The following is a 14,833-nucleotide window of genomic DNA, read 5'->3' on the forward strand; positions in this document are numbered from 1 at the left end:
CCTGCGTTTCTGTAATACAGCCAAGCTGTAATTGCTTTGGGAACCAAGATCAGAATCAGATTTAATGTGAGATCTTAAATGCACACGCCTTCAAGGTATCCTGAAAGTCACAGTATTTCAGATCCTCATAGGAGCTATGATAGGAAATGAGAATTTGTGGTTAAAACCTGTACGTGAAGGCACGTCTCCAGTATTTGAGCCGGCTGCTCTGATCTGGGCACAAGACTTGCACAGGACCCCTTCCAGTTACTGCATGTGTACCGGCACATCACCTCATTTCCCAGCCTCCTCCCAGCTCCATTCCCATATTGACTTCCCTCTCAAAATGCACACTGATCACCCAAGCTTGACCAAATAGATTCTCTCTTTCTAATGTAACACCCACAAAATGTAAAACAATGTTCTTCTTCAGATGCAAAATAAATTTTAGGTCAGCATATGTATTCTTGAAACAAGAGGTTTCAATGGATGCTGTAGCCCTACACTAGAGGGGTAGAAGAACATGGAAACAAGTTTTGTTCATTTTTTTAGCCACTGTTCCTTTTAAACTACCTCCATGCTGAAAGTTAAAAGCAACCCTCCCTTCAGAAAAAAGCAGCTGCACACTTCCAACATTTCATTTCAGAGCTTTTTTCTGTCTTTTATCCCTACACAATCTGCCTACAAAATAGCTGCTTCTCTCCAAGTTACAGAGCACGTGGAACAAAGCCAGCCTTCCAAGTACAATGGGTTTAACAAACACAGATCTGCAGTAGTCAGTGCTTTGAAATGCTCTTTTCAAACCCTTCATGGAAATTAATTATTTAACAGCCACGTGTCAGAGATATTTGTCTCACATTTGAAGGCTCCTCTTACCATTCTTCCCCAAGGAATTTAGCAATACTCCTATGTTTCAACATACCCGCAGTTCCTCGTGGCAACAGGACCAGTCAGTGCAGGTGACAATCAATCAGACACATCCTCCTGCTCCTCTGTCCACCAAGACTGTCCCGAAGAGCCAGCACATGACTCCTTGCTGAAGACCTCATGAGTCACCAAAGGCAGCAGCAGGAATGACATTCCAATTGTAATAGCAGAATTCAGTAAAAGTGCCCTTCCAGACAGCCAAGTTGGCCCCATGAATTTCTTCTACTAACATGTATTTTTCACATCTCAAGAAAGACATCCTACAAAAGCACTCACAACAGGGACTGTTCATATATGAGAGCAGACAACCTTCCTATCCCTTTTTTGATTTTCCCTGTTTAAAAATGTGATCATGATTACACAACTTTTCTACAGCAACAGAGAAATGTCAGAAGCTAGAAATAAAGGACAGACACCAGCATCCCTACTCCTTGTATGAAGGCTGGAGACAGCATGATCATTCCCACCCCATTTGGGACAAAGTACTCAACAGTATTTTCAACCTTCTCATATTGTTCATGGCAGCCACCTTTGAAAAGCTGTCCTGAAGGTTACTATGGCACTCCAATATGCTACATAACACAGAAGAACCTAGCATACCACTGCTCTTAATACAGGTCCAATTCCCATCTTTCCAACATATAGAAAGAGCTTTTCAAGGACTTATTTACATGGCACATACACTGAGCAGTAGCACACATCAGGTCCTGTCTTCCTAGCGTCTTGTCTTCCTCATTAAGTCACTAAGTCCAATAGTGTAACCCACACAGCTTGGGATGCTCCTGCAACATTGTTTGCCCTTCTGCACACCTGCACTTGCATAATGGTCTATTTCTCAACCATCATTTGCTTTCCACATGAGGAAATCTATCACTTGTTATAAGAATAAAACCTGTACTCATGGATCTGGCATTCCAGCCTTTCTAATTCTCACCAGAGGACTGCATACACCTACAGAAAGCCACAAGCTATCACCATACAACTAAGGAAATTGAAATCACCTTTCAGGAAACCTTGAATTTTAAGCATGAATTAATGCAGATTTCTAGCACTGAGTCAGAGCCTATGAAGGCATAAGGAAGACAGACTTCACGGTGAGCTTCAATCCAATTAGACATTTTCTGAACCCTCAGCATTTAAAAAAATACTGAAAACACAGTGTCATACTAAAAGGAAGAGGTATGGCGGTGTCAATTCTAAACTCTCTATAAACTAAGAACGTCTGGAAAATAAAGAGGTATGTCAGCTATTTTGCCTGTTTATTTTCCTCCTTCACAAGCACAAAAGGCAATACATGTTCAAATAATAAAACTTTACTTGATATATTTCAGTGGGCAGGACAACTCTTACAAAAATTCAGTTGAGATCAGTTTGCATTCAATTTCTGAAAAGATAACCCAATCCAGCCAATGAAAGCACTTTTCCGAATACTGCAAGGTCAAGATCCTGCTCCCTATCTTATACAAAAAGTAGTATCACAAAAGTCTGTCACACAGGCCCTACAGAGAAATGGTTCGAGTTTGAAGAAAGTAATATATTCTTTAGTTCTCTTTACCTAGCTCATCAGTATGGAGCCCTCACAAACTGCAGAGTATTAGCACACTGCACATCTTCAGATAAGACACGATATGAGCTAGGGGAAAAGCCGGGAACATGTCACAGAATTGTACACATTTGTTTAAAGGAAAAAAAAATAAAAAAATCCAATAAGAGGCTCTCAGCAGCATTTGAGGGTAGTACAGGAAAGGAGCTCCCTTACCGCAGCAGTAAGAGCCCCTGTCAAAAGACTCAGAGCTGCAGATCTCCCATGCTTTCCTGAAAAACAAGGGTAAGCTGCTTTGTAAGTGACAGCAAGGAATTAAATCTGTACATCACTCTATTTCCTTACCTAACACAGGCAGCAGAAACATTCATTCATCAAAATCATTAGCAATGTATATTGTTTCCTGGATCCTTTTCTTTTAATGAATCCACATAAGTACAAATGAGCAGTAAGAAATTTATGTACAATGGAAAAACACTCATGTATTAGGAAGCTCACTTGTTTTTTAACTTTCAATGAAAACCCCACACTCAGAGATGCAATATACTGGAGATTCAATTTAGAAACACAGCTAAGTGAACTGAAGAATAATCAGACTGAAGCGTACTTCCCACTTTAACACCATGAGAAAGGAAATGTTAGTTATATCCACTCCAGTGCAATTTACTTGAGTACAGAAAAAGCACACAGAGGTAAAATACTAACAGAAGTGGGATAACAGAAGAGCAAAACAATATACTCACAAACAATTGCACTGTAATCTCTTATACCTCTATCCCTTTGTGGTTCCTTATTTTGTTTCAAATATTATTTCAGCAAGGACTGAAATGGGTCTGGCAAAAGCATAGCTGCCTCCCCAAAGCCAAGCAGATGAAAGAATTGTTTTGCACACAGTTCCATTTGGTTTCTTGTCCAGAGTTAAAGGATTCCTACTCCTGAACATGGTGTTGGAAGAAACACGTTTCAGCGTAGGCTACGCCAAGATTGATGTAAAAGAAATTCAGCAACATACACTCCAACTGCCCAACAAGACCCTGCTACTTTGCAACAGTCTCCAAAGTGAGAAAAAAACATAATATTCAAATAAGAAGTCTTAACCTGAAAGTTGTGAACAAATCACAGGAAATAACCATTGAGCCACAGAGTACCAAGCGTGTGCACTCAGAACCTCTTTTATCTCAAGTGTCACACTGAAAAAACACAAGTACCTGCTGAAAGGAAATATTGCTATCTACTGGTTTGGAAATTCTTCTGTGAAAAGTTAGTCAGATACCAGGCACTTTCACTGGACCAGCTGCTGAAATCCTTGCTGCAGGAGGTAGTGTTCTTCCCCAGACAGTTTGGGTTACTGCTAGTTTGCATTTATAACTGGTGATGATGATCAATGGGCATCTTTTCTGGAGGGTGACATAGAGTCAAGAGACTACCATTCAGATTTAGTACCATTTTAGTAATTAAAATCAGCCCCATAGCTAAAAGGAGGTTACTGTAAATATACAATGTCTCTTAAGAATTTGATCCTCTAATCGCTATTTTCACCTTCATGAACAAACAACTGTAGTACCAAACTTGTACAACATGAATGTCTTCATATTCTGTGCTATGACTTGGATCATTAGATATGATGTTCCTGAGTCATGTCATATGGAAGTACTTTCATACACAGTTCAAATTTACCCCAGTTCAGGAATCTAGGAGGCTTGCTGGCCAGATTCAGTGCCTAATGAAAGTTGCTAGAAACTTTGTGATGCAAGATGCCAGACACCAAACAGAACGTGGTTCACTTCCTATTGCTTCCCTGCCACTCCTCTGCAGTCTGCAGGCTATCACCATCACCCTTCTTCAGACCAGGAATCTGAAGGGAGGGGAGAAAAAAAAAAAAGGAGGAAAACAAAAGCAAAACAAAACCAAACCACCTCTACAAAGGTTGTGACAGAGATGATGTTCTTTTCCTTAAAGAACAGGCTAAGTGCCTCTCTAGCTTTTCACCAGTCTTAGACAGAAAGTATCATTATCAAAAGATGCTTTCACATCTGTTTTCCCAGAAAGCAATCTCTTTCTCCTAAACTAAGAGCTGGTCTTAACAGACCATATCCGTTTTAGCTTGAATTAGGAACTCCGCTAAAGGCCATGTGCAGATGCTGTTCAGTCACACACCTTCACGTACAGACCAGCTCTGCACTCACACAGCATGCCTGCAATCAGTGTGTATTTATAGTCTTGGTTGATCCACTAAAGCTCACTGTCAATACCTGAACCACTCTGAAAACTGGGTAACTACACTTGCCAGTGGCATAAAATCAGAGGGACTAGAATGTTATTAGTTGATATAGCCAGTCAATGGTAGCAGACAAAATATGGAGGTATGTACTATATACTGCAGAGGGCTTATTCATAGTGATGAATGTAACTTCACTGGAAAAAAGGGAGTTCAAGCTGTGGTGAATGCAGAAAACAAAAACATTACCTTACTCTACCAGCAAAATAATGGAGAACCTACTGCAGTGATTGCCTCCTTCAGTCCTTCCAAATTAAAGTAGAGAAGCAAGATTCGGTCTCAGTGGGGAACTGTACAGGATTGCCACGAGTACACAACAGATATAAGGAGGTATTAAGAAACAGGCTGGAAGAAGGCATTAACAAATCAGAGTATATGATACTTCGGAGGAGACAACTTCTGCGCTAACAAAATATCGACATTGTCAAAGCAAAGGAAACTAATACTTTTCTGAGGGCAAAATTCATTTCAGGATGATAGAGATCTACCTGGACTCTCTGGAGGCTTCAAAAGGGAAATCAACCATAAGAGCAAATACGATAGAAAGAAACTGTATATGCTCATATGTGGTCATGCACACACAAGCTTGTAGGACAATAATTCAGACAACTCAACAGTGGGATACTGGGGCACATGCCATTATATGACAAGAGAATACTCAGCAACAAAAAGAAAATATTTCAAAAACACATCTGCAAACAAAAATAGTGTGGTCTCCCCGTTACTGCTATTATAGAATGGATTCTGACTGATTTTATGAATGGCATTACACAGCCTTCCACTTGAAGGGTCAAGAGGTTCGTATTTCAGTATTACAGCTTACATCTCTAAGTCTGCTTTCTGGCCCCCTGCCCCTAAAAGAATACTCAGACCCCAGAATCATAGAATCATTTTGGCTGAAAGAGACCTTCAAGATCATCAAGTCCAACCATAACCTAACTCTAGCACTAAACCATGTCCCTAAGAATCTCATCTACACACCTTTTAAACACCTCTAGGGATTGTGACTCCATCACTTCCCTGGGCAGCCTGTTCCAATGCCTGACAACCCTTTCCATGAAGAATTTATTCCTAATATCCAATCTAAATCTCCCCTGGTGCAACTTGATGCCATTTCCTCTTGTCCTATCACTTGCTACTTAGGAGAAGAGACGAACACCCTCCATGCTACAACCTCCTTTCAGGTAGTTGTTGACAGTGTTAAGGTCTCCCCTCAGCCTCCTTTTCTCCAGGCCAAACAGCCCCAGCTCCTTGAATGCATGAAGCAAGCAAGAGCTGTAAAACACATCAGTACAGTCTGCAGCATACTTCATAGTTTGAAACATTTAATCTACTGATTTCTCAGCATTATTTTGTAAACAAATAGTGACACATGTTATTTACCAGCAGATGTTTTCAGGAGAGGTACAATCAAGAGAGCTCTTTGCAAGATTGTTGACCTTCATATGTTTTGGGAAAACAAAACCAAAACCTTGAAAGGATAAAGTTTAGATACACAGACTTTAAAATGGGAACATAGTCTCACCCCATATTAATGGAATTATTTTTTCTTAACGTGAAAAGGCAATCTAACTGTAGAAGCTAACAATAACAGAGTTCATAACTTGTCGTGTATTATTTTTAAATGAGAGGAATACCTCCTGCTGCCCCTACTTTGACAGGTTCAGTAAATCAGATACTGCTTTCTCCCATTCTATTGCCCTTGCAAGCAACAAAAGGTGAGATCACGCCTGTCACTTTGCTCATTTTTTCACTAGATCTTTTTTATGATGCAGTACTAAGTATGTTACTACATTACTTATACGGAAGGGAAGGAAAAACAAGTTAGACAATTAAACATTACCGCATAATGACATATAAATACACTTTTCTCAGCTCCAAGCATATTTTATATTTAACAAAATCTGTCATACACAATATACCCCCATAAAATCATTTTTTGAGAGCAAAAGATTCCAAAGAGTCGGTGATATCCATCATTCTAACAAAAGTAGATTTTGGAGAAAGCTAATAATCTACCGTATTGTATACCACTCAACGATTGACATCAACGACTGGAACTTAGAAGCAGGATACTCTCAGTCTGACATGCAAATCCCTACTTCAGATTTGCAGTGAATATGGGAGGACACCTAAAACTACATTACAGAGAAGAGGTATGGGAATGGTTTGTCTGGAGATAATCAAGGCAGCCCAAGTGCTGAGAACAAAGTTGCCACAGTGTCATGGAGCTCAATGTAGGCTACATCAAACAGCTCAGCATCTGCGCAGGTACTTTGGTACCTGCCTACTCAGATCTCTGTCCTACCATAACTATCTTGCCCTCAGTAGTAGAGTTTATCTACATTAAAACTAACATGAGCATTTCCTTAGTACACTCTGTTTCTATAACCATCCCCATGGCGTGGCTTAAAGGAAAACAAGAAGGCTAAAGTGATGGTCTAGCTCTCCAAATGTTCAAATCAACATTCTTCTCTTTGCATGACTATGAAATCTGGCCTCCAATTTTCTTGCAATATTTGTTGTAAACTTTTAATAGCATTTACTAGTGGCTTCATATGGATGTGGTGTGTGGAACAAAGATAACAAAGGTTTATACGGACAAGCAGCAATTGAGAAAAAGTAATTTTGCACACAATACTCAAAGCAATGTTGCAAACAGGCTAAGAAAGCAAACTTAAGTGCCCTGTGAAAGCTCTTTGCTTGATCTACATTAAAAAGTTTGCTTTATAAATAAAACACTGCAGGATTATATTAAAGACACTGTGACATACCCTGAACAACAGCAGACTGCTTCCTCTGTAGTCTAAGATGGTGGTAGAGGGAAGCAGAGGAAGAAGAAAGCCCTGCTGCTTCAGGGCCCTCTTGCTTCCCACCCTTTCCCACCTATTTAACTGCACCAGAGGAGAGAATTCTCCTATCTGCCCCAGCATCACCTCAGACTAACAGCAAATGAAATGGCCAAGGGCTCCTCTGAACTCCAAGCAGACAGTGGGTTGTTTGGGGAAACAAAATAATCCTGAGGATTAATATGGCCCTAATACTGCCACAGAGCCTTAGCTGGATACCCAGTTCTCACATTGCAAAGCTCATAGTTCTACATGGAAGGAATTGGCTTTACTGCCACATAACAGCCAGTCAAGATGATGAACTTAAAGCAGTTCTCAGTTTCCTCTGGTTTTGTTTCCAGAAAGCTCAGTCACAAGAAGCATCAGTTTCCATCTTGTTTTTGCTGCAGTCATTGAGCAAGCACCAGGGTACCTCTTTCCATGCAAAGGGTCTTTCCCTCAGAGGGATTTACAAACTGCAGTCTACATAGTGTAACCTTACCCAGTGGTGTAATAACACCCCTTTCATCACACAAGAATAGGCATTAGTACTACGATAATTTATTTATGAAGGCAGATTAGAATCTAAATCAATTGCTTTCAAAACCCTTATGCACCTGTCTACATGACTCTGCTGTTGTTGGCAGATCTTTTGCCTATGCAAAGTTCACCTCATGCAAAGAGTCAGCAGGAGGCCAGTTTGCCAATCACTGTGGAGCAACAAGGTGGATCTCAGCACAAGGAGAAGCTAATTTTCCCCCCACCACACTGGCAGCAAGAAGACGAGTTATCAACCACTGCCCCACTCACAGGCAAATCCCTTCCTAAGTACACCCTGCACCACTACAGAAACCATTTGTCCTGGATGTGCAGGTCCCTTTCTCGTGGGCTTGGCCCATGGCAGTGTCATGACGCAAACAGCCCGTGGGAGCCCAGCACACCCTGCTTGCCCCTGGGTAGCCCTGCACCAGTCCACCCAGCACAAACTGGTTCAGCAAGTACAAACCACTGCCCCAGCACACTGTGCAGTCCCTGCATATGGCACTCATAGCCCAGACAACATGTTCCCTTTATGTGTCTGGCCAACTTTACAAGCCAGTGCAGAAAAGCCTCATGTACCTTTTGTGGTGGTTTCATGTCCTCAGATAAGGGGGAACAGGAAGATGTATTCCCACCTCTTCCAATTCAGGCACAAACAGCATCCATGAGAACTGTAATGTATTCCATATTAAGTGCTTCATTCCTTGGCATGTATCTTGGTGCTCAGTCTTTTGGAAAAAGACACTGAGGACAAGATGTCCCCAAATTATTTAAAAAAAATAAGACTGACTGCTTGCCCAAGCTTTGTAATGCCATCTTCCAAGTACATTTATTTTTAAGACTTTTTTTTTATTGTTACCTCCATGTTGAGGTTTGTAGTGTTCAATTTCCGTATTAGAGGTGCACTCTGTGGAATCCAGTATTAGTGAGAGTTTATCAGGGTTGTAATTTTAAAACAAGAGGATTAACAAGCAGATGAACCAGTCAGTGAATACACACTTTGGAGCCAGAAAATATTTTCTGAAAGTTAGAAGCTCAAAGGCTTTGTTTTTTTTTTTGTTTAGGTTTTGTTCATATTCTTTTATTTATTTCTTTAAACTAAACACAGTGTGTAACCCTTAATAGACTTTTAGCTCATTTCAAGATGAACACAGACAAAAGTGTTCTTTTCAAGATGAATGTCCACTCTCTGCAATTAACACTCTTCAGTAAAGGCTGAGACATACAAAGGAGCACTAGAACTAACCATTACCTTCCAGATATTTGTCAGATGGGATAATGGGATCAAACAGGAAGAGTTTATTCATAGCAAAACAAGAAAAGTATCTCGGAGATAAAAAAGGAACACAAACTGCGATCTGATGAATGGATAACACACCTTGTGGGGAGCAGGAAACGAGCTGAATAAGGCTTCTAATCTGCAATTAAAGAACATTTACCCAATTCAAATGTCATAAAAAGCCATGGCAGAAAAAATAGCAGTTTATCTGAACCGATTCTTCATTTGCAACACTGTCAATTAGAAAGATTTCCCCAGTGCTAATACATAATAAAACAGGTCAGTAGAGAAGCTGAACTCACCCTCCATGATCAACCCAGGATTCACAATTGGTCTGAAGACAACAACTTCTCAACACCCATTACTGAAAGTAATTTGGTGTGTGCTGTTAGACCTGCTCTATTCCATTAAAAGCAAGCTGTTGCTCTAGTTAATCTTTTCCACTGTAAATTCAAACCAGAAAGCAGGTTTCTACCTCTTCTCTAACTTGCACTGATAAACAGAAGTTCAAAGTCTATGGCTTTAGCCTGCTGGATTGTCAGTAGCTACAGTGAGCAGCTGTAGTGCTGTCGCCATACAGTAAAGTGGCAGCTCACACAGCTCCATGTCCTCGACCACCAAACCACAGTTACTGTATACCATCATTTTATGGTACGAAGCTGGTGAAAGGTCCGGAGCACAAGTCTGATGAGGAGCAGCTGAGAGAACTGGGGCTTTTCAGCCTGGGGAAAATGAGGCTGAGGGGAGAACTTACCACCCTCTACAACTACCTGAAAGGAGGTTATAGGTCTCTTCTCCCAAGTAGCAAGTGATAGGACAAGAGGAAATGACCTTAATTTGCACCAGGGGAGATTTAGGTTGGGTATTAGGAAAAATTTCTTCATGGAAATAGCTGTTGAGCATTGGAACAAGCTGCCAGGGAAGTGGTTGAGTCACCATCCCTGGAGGCATTTAAAAGATGTGTAGATGTAGTGCTTAGGGACATGGTTTAGCGGTGGACTTGGCAGGGTTAGGTTAATGGTTGGACTGGATGATCGAAAGGGTCTTTTCCAACCAAAATGATTCTATGAATACTTTTAATTGAGCTAGTGTAGATGGATTCATGTAAACAGACAAGCACCCCCAACTCATGTTGGACTACTGAACTATGGACAAATCACTAATCACAATAGCAGTTTAGCTTCCTATATGCAGTATGACAGCAGACATTGCATTTGGAGAAGTGAGACTATTATGTTGTCATATTAGAAAGGAGACAGGAAGACACAGGTTGGAAGAAAATTCCGCCACTGCTCAAAATACAAAAAAATAACTTTCCCAAACACCATAGTGTCAAAAATTACATGCTTTCCCCTGATTTTATAGAATCACTTATCTCTACCTTTGACATCAAATGGAAACTGACTGAACCTGCAAGATCTACAGGCAGCTGCTGCTTTCATTCCATTCTTAAGCTAAACGATGCCCACTCTGTTTCACTCTTGGTTGACATGCTGACTCAGGCTGTTCTAGCCACTTGAAAGCAACATGATGCTTCTCAGCATTGCAAAGCACACGTCTCTCTACATTCTCCAAGGCTAAGCTTCATCGTCTCAAACCCTAACCTGTTTCCATGACTTTCACCAGACCCATACAGACTCAGGTTATTTATCATTCAGCATGCCAATGGCCCCCAAAAAGCATTATCTTTCATATACACTGCTACAAAAACACATTCCTTTATTTGGTCTATTTTTTTCTCCAGTTCTTCCAAACACTTTTTTTAATTAACTATCATTTTCCCCTTTTCAGATATCATTCAGATAAGGGCAACTCATATCAAATGCTAGCTCGCTCTGTTGTAAAGCTAAAATAACTGTCTTTCTCCAAGAGATAGACTGTTCTGAGCATGGTTGGGCAAAAATCTCACAACACAACCTTTTCCAGTAACATCAACACTGAAGACCAGTTCAGCAACCCTGACTACAAAGCCATCTACCCAACCAAGGACAAGCATGTAGTATTACTCACTCTTATAGTGACCAGCCCCCGGTATAAATGAGAGTAGATTGAGGGCAGCTAAAGGATTCAGTCTGGAGACTCTAGTGTAGCTGATGTCTCTGCACTAAGTAGCCAAAAGGAAGAATGAAGCAGAAGGTATTGCATGAAAAATAATCATACCAGACCTATATATACCTGTATACAGCTGTATGGTATCTTCTACATTCCACGGCTTCAAGCATATACTAAGCTACCATACAAAAGGTAGAAATCTGGCCATAGTCATGCCACTGTTTGTATATACAAATGAATAGTACTTGCAAATTCATTACTTCAGGGATATACTCATGGACATCAAAGATGAAAGTTTTCAGCAGGAATATGGTCTGTTTATTACAGAAATAATAAAATAGCACCTCTGATTTATTTGGGCCTATACATGCTGATGCAACTTTGAAATCTGAATCAAAAGTATGCTTATAAAAATGCTTTGAGTAGTTGTACATCAGACTCACTGATGAGAAATAAATAATCCCTAGTGGCCTACAATTTGAGACACGTGGCAGATTTCTCTCTCATGCAGTTCATTACAAATACTAATGATGCTTTCCCTTTTCAGATTCCCAGTGGCAGAACAGGTGAGCTGAAGGAAGCGACTTTGCTGCATTTCTGCAACACAATTCTTCAACACTGTGTTGGAGGGCTGTTTTCCCCTGTGTGAAACCATCAATAAGTCACTTGGCATTGACAGTGACATCACACTTGAATAACCTTTAGGGAGCCTCAAAAGGCATACACTTTGCAACAATTTCATTTTTAGAAAGGACTTCTGAGTTTCAGAAAGGCCCAGTGAAATCTCTCTGGAAGGTGGATATCCTTAACATCCCGCTCCCAGCTACTGAACACAGGCACATTACCCCAATTTTTAACAACTTCTGTGGGGAATGTTTCCTGCTGTGGGAGCAATTATGTGGAACTCAGGAACTGCAGTGCAATAAATCAGTGCCGAAACTGCAGTCATAGCTCTTTAAAAACAAATATATAAGCAGATTGATAATATCAAGAAAACTACAAATGTTTTGATAATCTACTGTTGACAGGTGGCAACCCTACCAACCTCGACTAACAAAGAAGAAACAAATGGATACAGGTTTCATTCATTCCACTGGAATTGCCTGTTCAGTCACGTGTCAGTGAATTGTCACATCTCCCAGCAGTTACAAAGGTCTGATCCTTCTACAAGTAATATACTGAGCTTACGCACCCATCTCCCTCAGAAAACAAAAATGACGGCAACTCCTGCTTCTTTCAATGTTTACAGGCTACCTGCTGTATTCTACACTAAAATTATAGTGTGTACTGAATACATACAGGTGCAGCTTAAGGTCTGAAATGCCTATTCAAAGAAACAACAGTTCACAACTGGCTTAAGAAAGAAGCACATGGAATCGAACATTTTTCCTTTTTCTGCTGTTACTACCCAGTCCTGAACAGTACTCACACATAAAACACTTAAACCAAGATCGAAACCAAAACCATGCATGATAAAAAGATTGAAACGGTTACTGGAAGTGACTTGTTAACACTGTAAGCCTACAGATAATGCATCTCAGCAAGTTCAGCTGTTGTTTGGTCAATATTTCTCATTTGGCTTAATGGAACATGATGGATAGCTAAACAAGAGGCAGTGTTTCTTCAACATCCTGAGTCAAGCACATATCCCAATATAAAAGAGCAAAACATTTCAGCAGAACAGGACATTTCAACAAAGCATACATCTCTTCACACAAATGCAGCTGCTGTCAGAAGCAGTAATGACCTTTAAATAGGTTACTTTGAAATGTTCCAGAACTTTTCTACCAATTGCCTCAAGAGAAAATATTAAAATACTTAAAAAAAAAATCAAAATAAAATCTTACGGCTTGAAATGCAGTAAGCCAGCCTGCAGTTGATCCTCCTGAACAGTTGCTTGTTGATTGGCCAAAGTATAAGTGTAAAGAGTTGAATGAAGTTAATGATCAGTCCTGACACTATAAATATGTAGCAGATCAGAAGGTGGCAAATGAATTGAGACTTCAGAAAGCCAACGATGTCCATGATTTGCTGGGAAAGCAAGAGGGTACCTTCAGACCCAAAATCCAGAAGACAACCTGCAAAACCAAATAGTATCAGCAGTTACAGGGTGCATTTATTTCTATAAACAGACTGCTAAATACAGACTTCTGTTTTACACTTAAATACAAGTTAATTATACTGTAGAAAAAAAGGCCTGATGACAGTATTTGCAAAAGGAAGCATGGAAAGAAAATAACATATTTTTGCATCACTTTACAGTAGGCTTTGGATACAAATTCTCCCATTTCAGTCCTAATTCTGCAAAACCCATGAGCACATGCCATTCCATGGACCACAATATTCCTCTATCAGGCCTTTATTGATAAAATATAAGCAAAATAATCCACTTATATTTTTATTTGAATTGTCTGTACTTCATAAGACACACTGTGGCCTCTGCTATCTTCAAGAGCAGTTTTCAAGTAAACACTTTAGAGCTTTGTTTTCAGTTGTGCCTTCCTCTACAGGCCGTGCCAGCTATGCTGCTCAACCAAGATGTAGCAGCAGCCTCTTAATTCTAGCTTTATTGGCTTTTTCTCTTGTTACATTCAAATAGCAGTTGATTTTGGCAAAAGAATAAAAGCTTGGCTATGCACAATACACACAATTTGTTCAATTATTCCTTGACACTGTAATTCTGTCAGTTATACTCCGTAAGCCCAGAAAGGAAACATCAATAACAGTACTGACCCGTGACCCAGCAGTGTTTCCAGAAAAATCAACTCTTAGGTTACTTAAGAAATGTTTGTATAATTTTGGAAAGGACCTTAGCAGCTGAGCATTCAGAGGAAGCGTCCTCTGCCAAGTATTCTGGCCTACCAAATACCATACTGACCCCCCACCACCATCACTACCACCAATGCTAGGCTTATTTGTTAGGAGAAAAAATATGAAGATATGATCTTTCAGCAGACAACACCCCAATATTTTGAATACAGTTAAGTAAGAGGTGCTGTCACCCTGTTCCATTCTCACACTGTTTCTCCCTCTGATGCATAGAAGAGTTTGCTCAGGGAAGAAGCCCCGAGACAGTATTTCCAAATGTGTCAGTCATAGGCAATAACAAAACTGCAGCTGTCAGCATCCCAGGGAATTAACTGATGAAAAAAAAAAATCCTTATGCCTATCCTTCTAGTTTATATGAGATGCCATTATGTGAGGCACTGAGTCTAGATCAGTGTCCTGAAACATTTATTTTACTGTCCTTGCTGACTGTGCTAACCACAGCAAAGAGCACACACAAGAACTGCTGCGAAGCGATAGGAAGTTATTTAGCCAGGTTTTCAACCGCAAGAAAGGTGAAGAAAAATTTAAGAAAGAGAATCTGTATTGTTGTATAATTTATATAAAGAGTTTATGGCAAT

General features: G+C 40.2%; 1 protein-coding gene across 4 annotated transcripts in view; it reads right to left on the reverse strand.

The window, feature by feature from the left end:
• AGPAT4 (1-acylglycerol-3-phosphate O-acyltransferase 4) overlaps nucleotides 1-14,833 on the reverse strand; it is an 86,083-nt gene that overhangs the window by 50,826 nt on the left and 20,424 nt on the right. For 3 of the 4 annotated variants that reach the window (XM_065057572.1, XM_065057576.1, XM_065057573.1), the window contains exon 2: nucleotides 13,274-13,504. The exons of the other annotated variant lie outside the window; for it this stretch is intronic. In XM_065057572.1, the coding sequence (XP_064913644.1) occupies nucleotides 13,274-13,451 (178 nt within the window). In that variant the 5' untranslated portion in view covers nucleotides 13,452-13,504. The remainder of the gene's footprint in view (nucleotides 1-13,273; nucleotides 13,505-14,833) is intronic. 4 annotated transcript variants of the gene reach the window in all.

The sequence above is a fragment of the Columba livia genome, chromosome 3, assembly GCF_036013475.1.
Source record: "Columba livia isolate bColLiv1 breed racing homer chromosome 3, bColLiv1.pat.W.v2, whole genome shotgun sequence".
Taxonomy (NCBI): Eukaryota; Metazoa; Chordata; class Aves; order Columbiformes; family Columbidae; genus Columba; species Columba livia.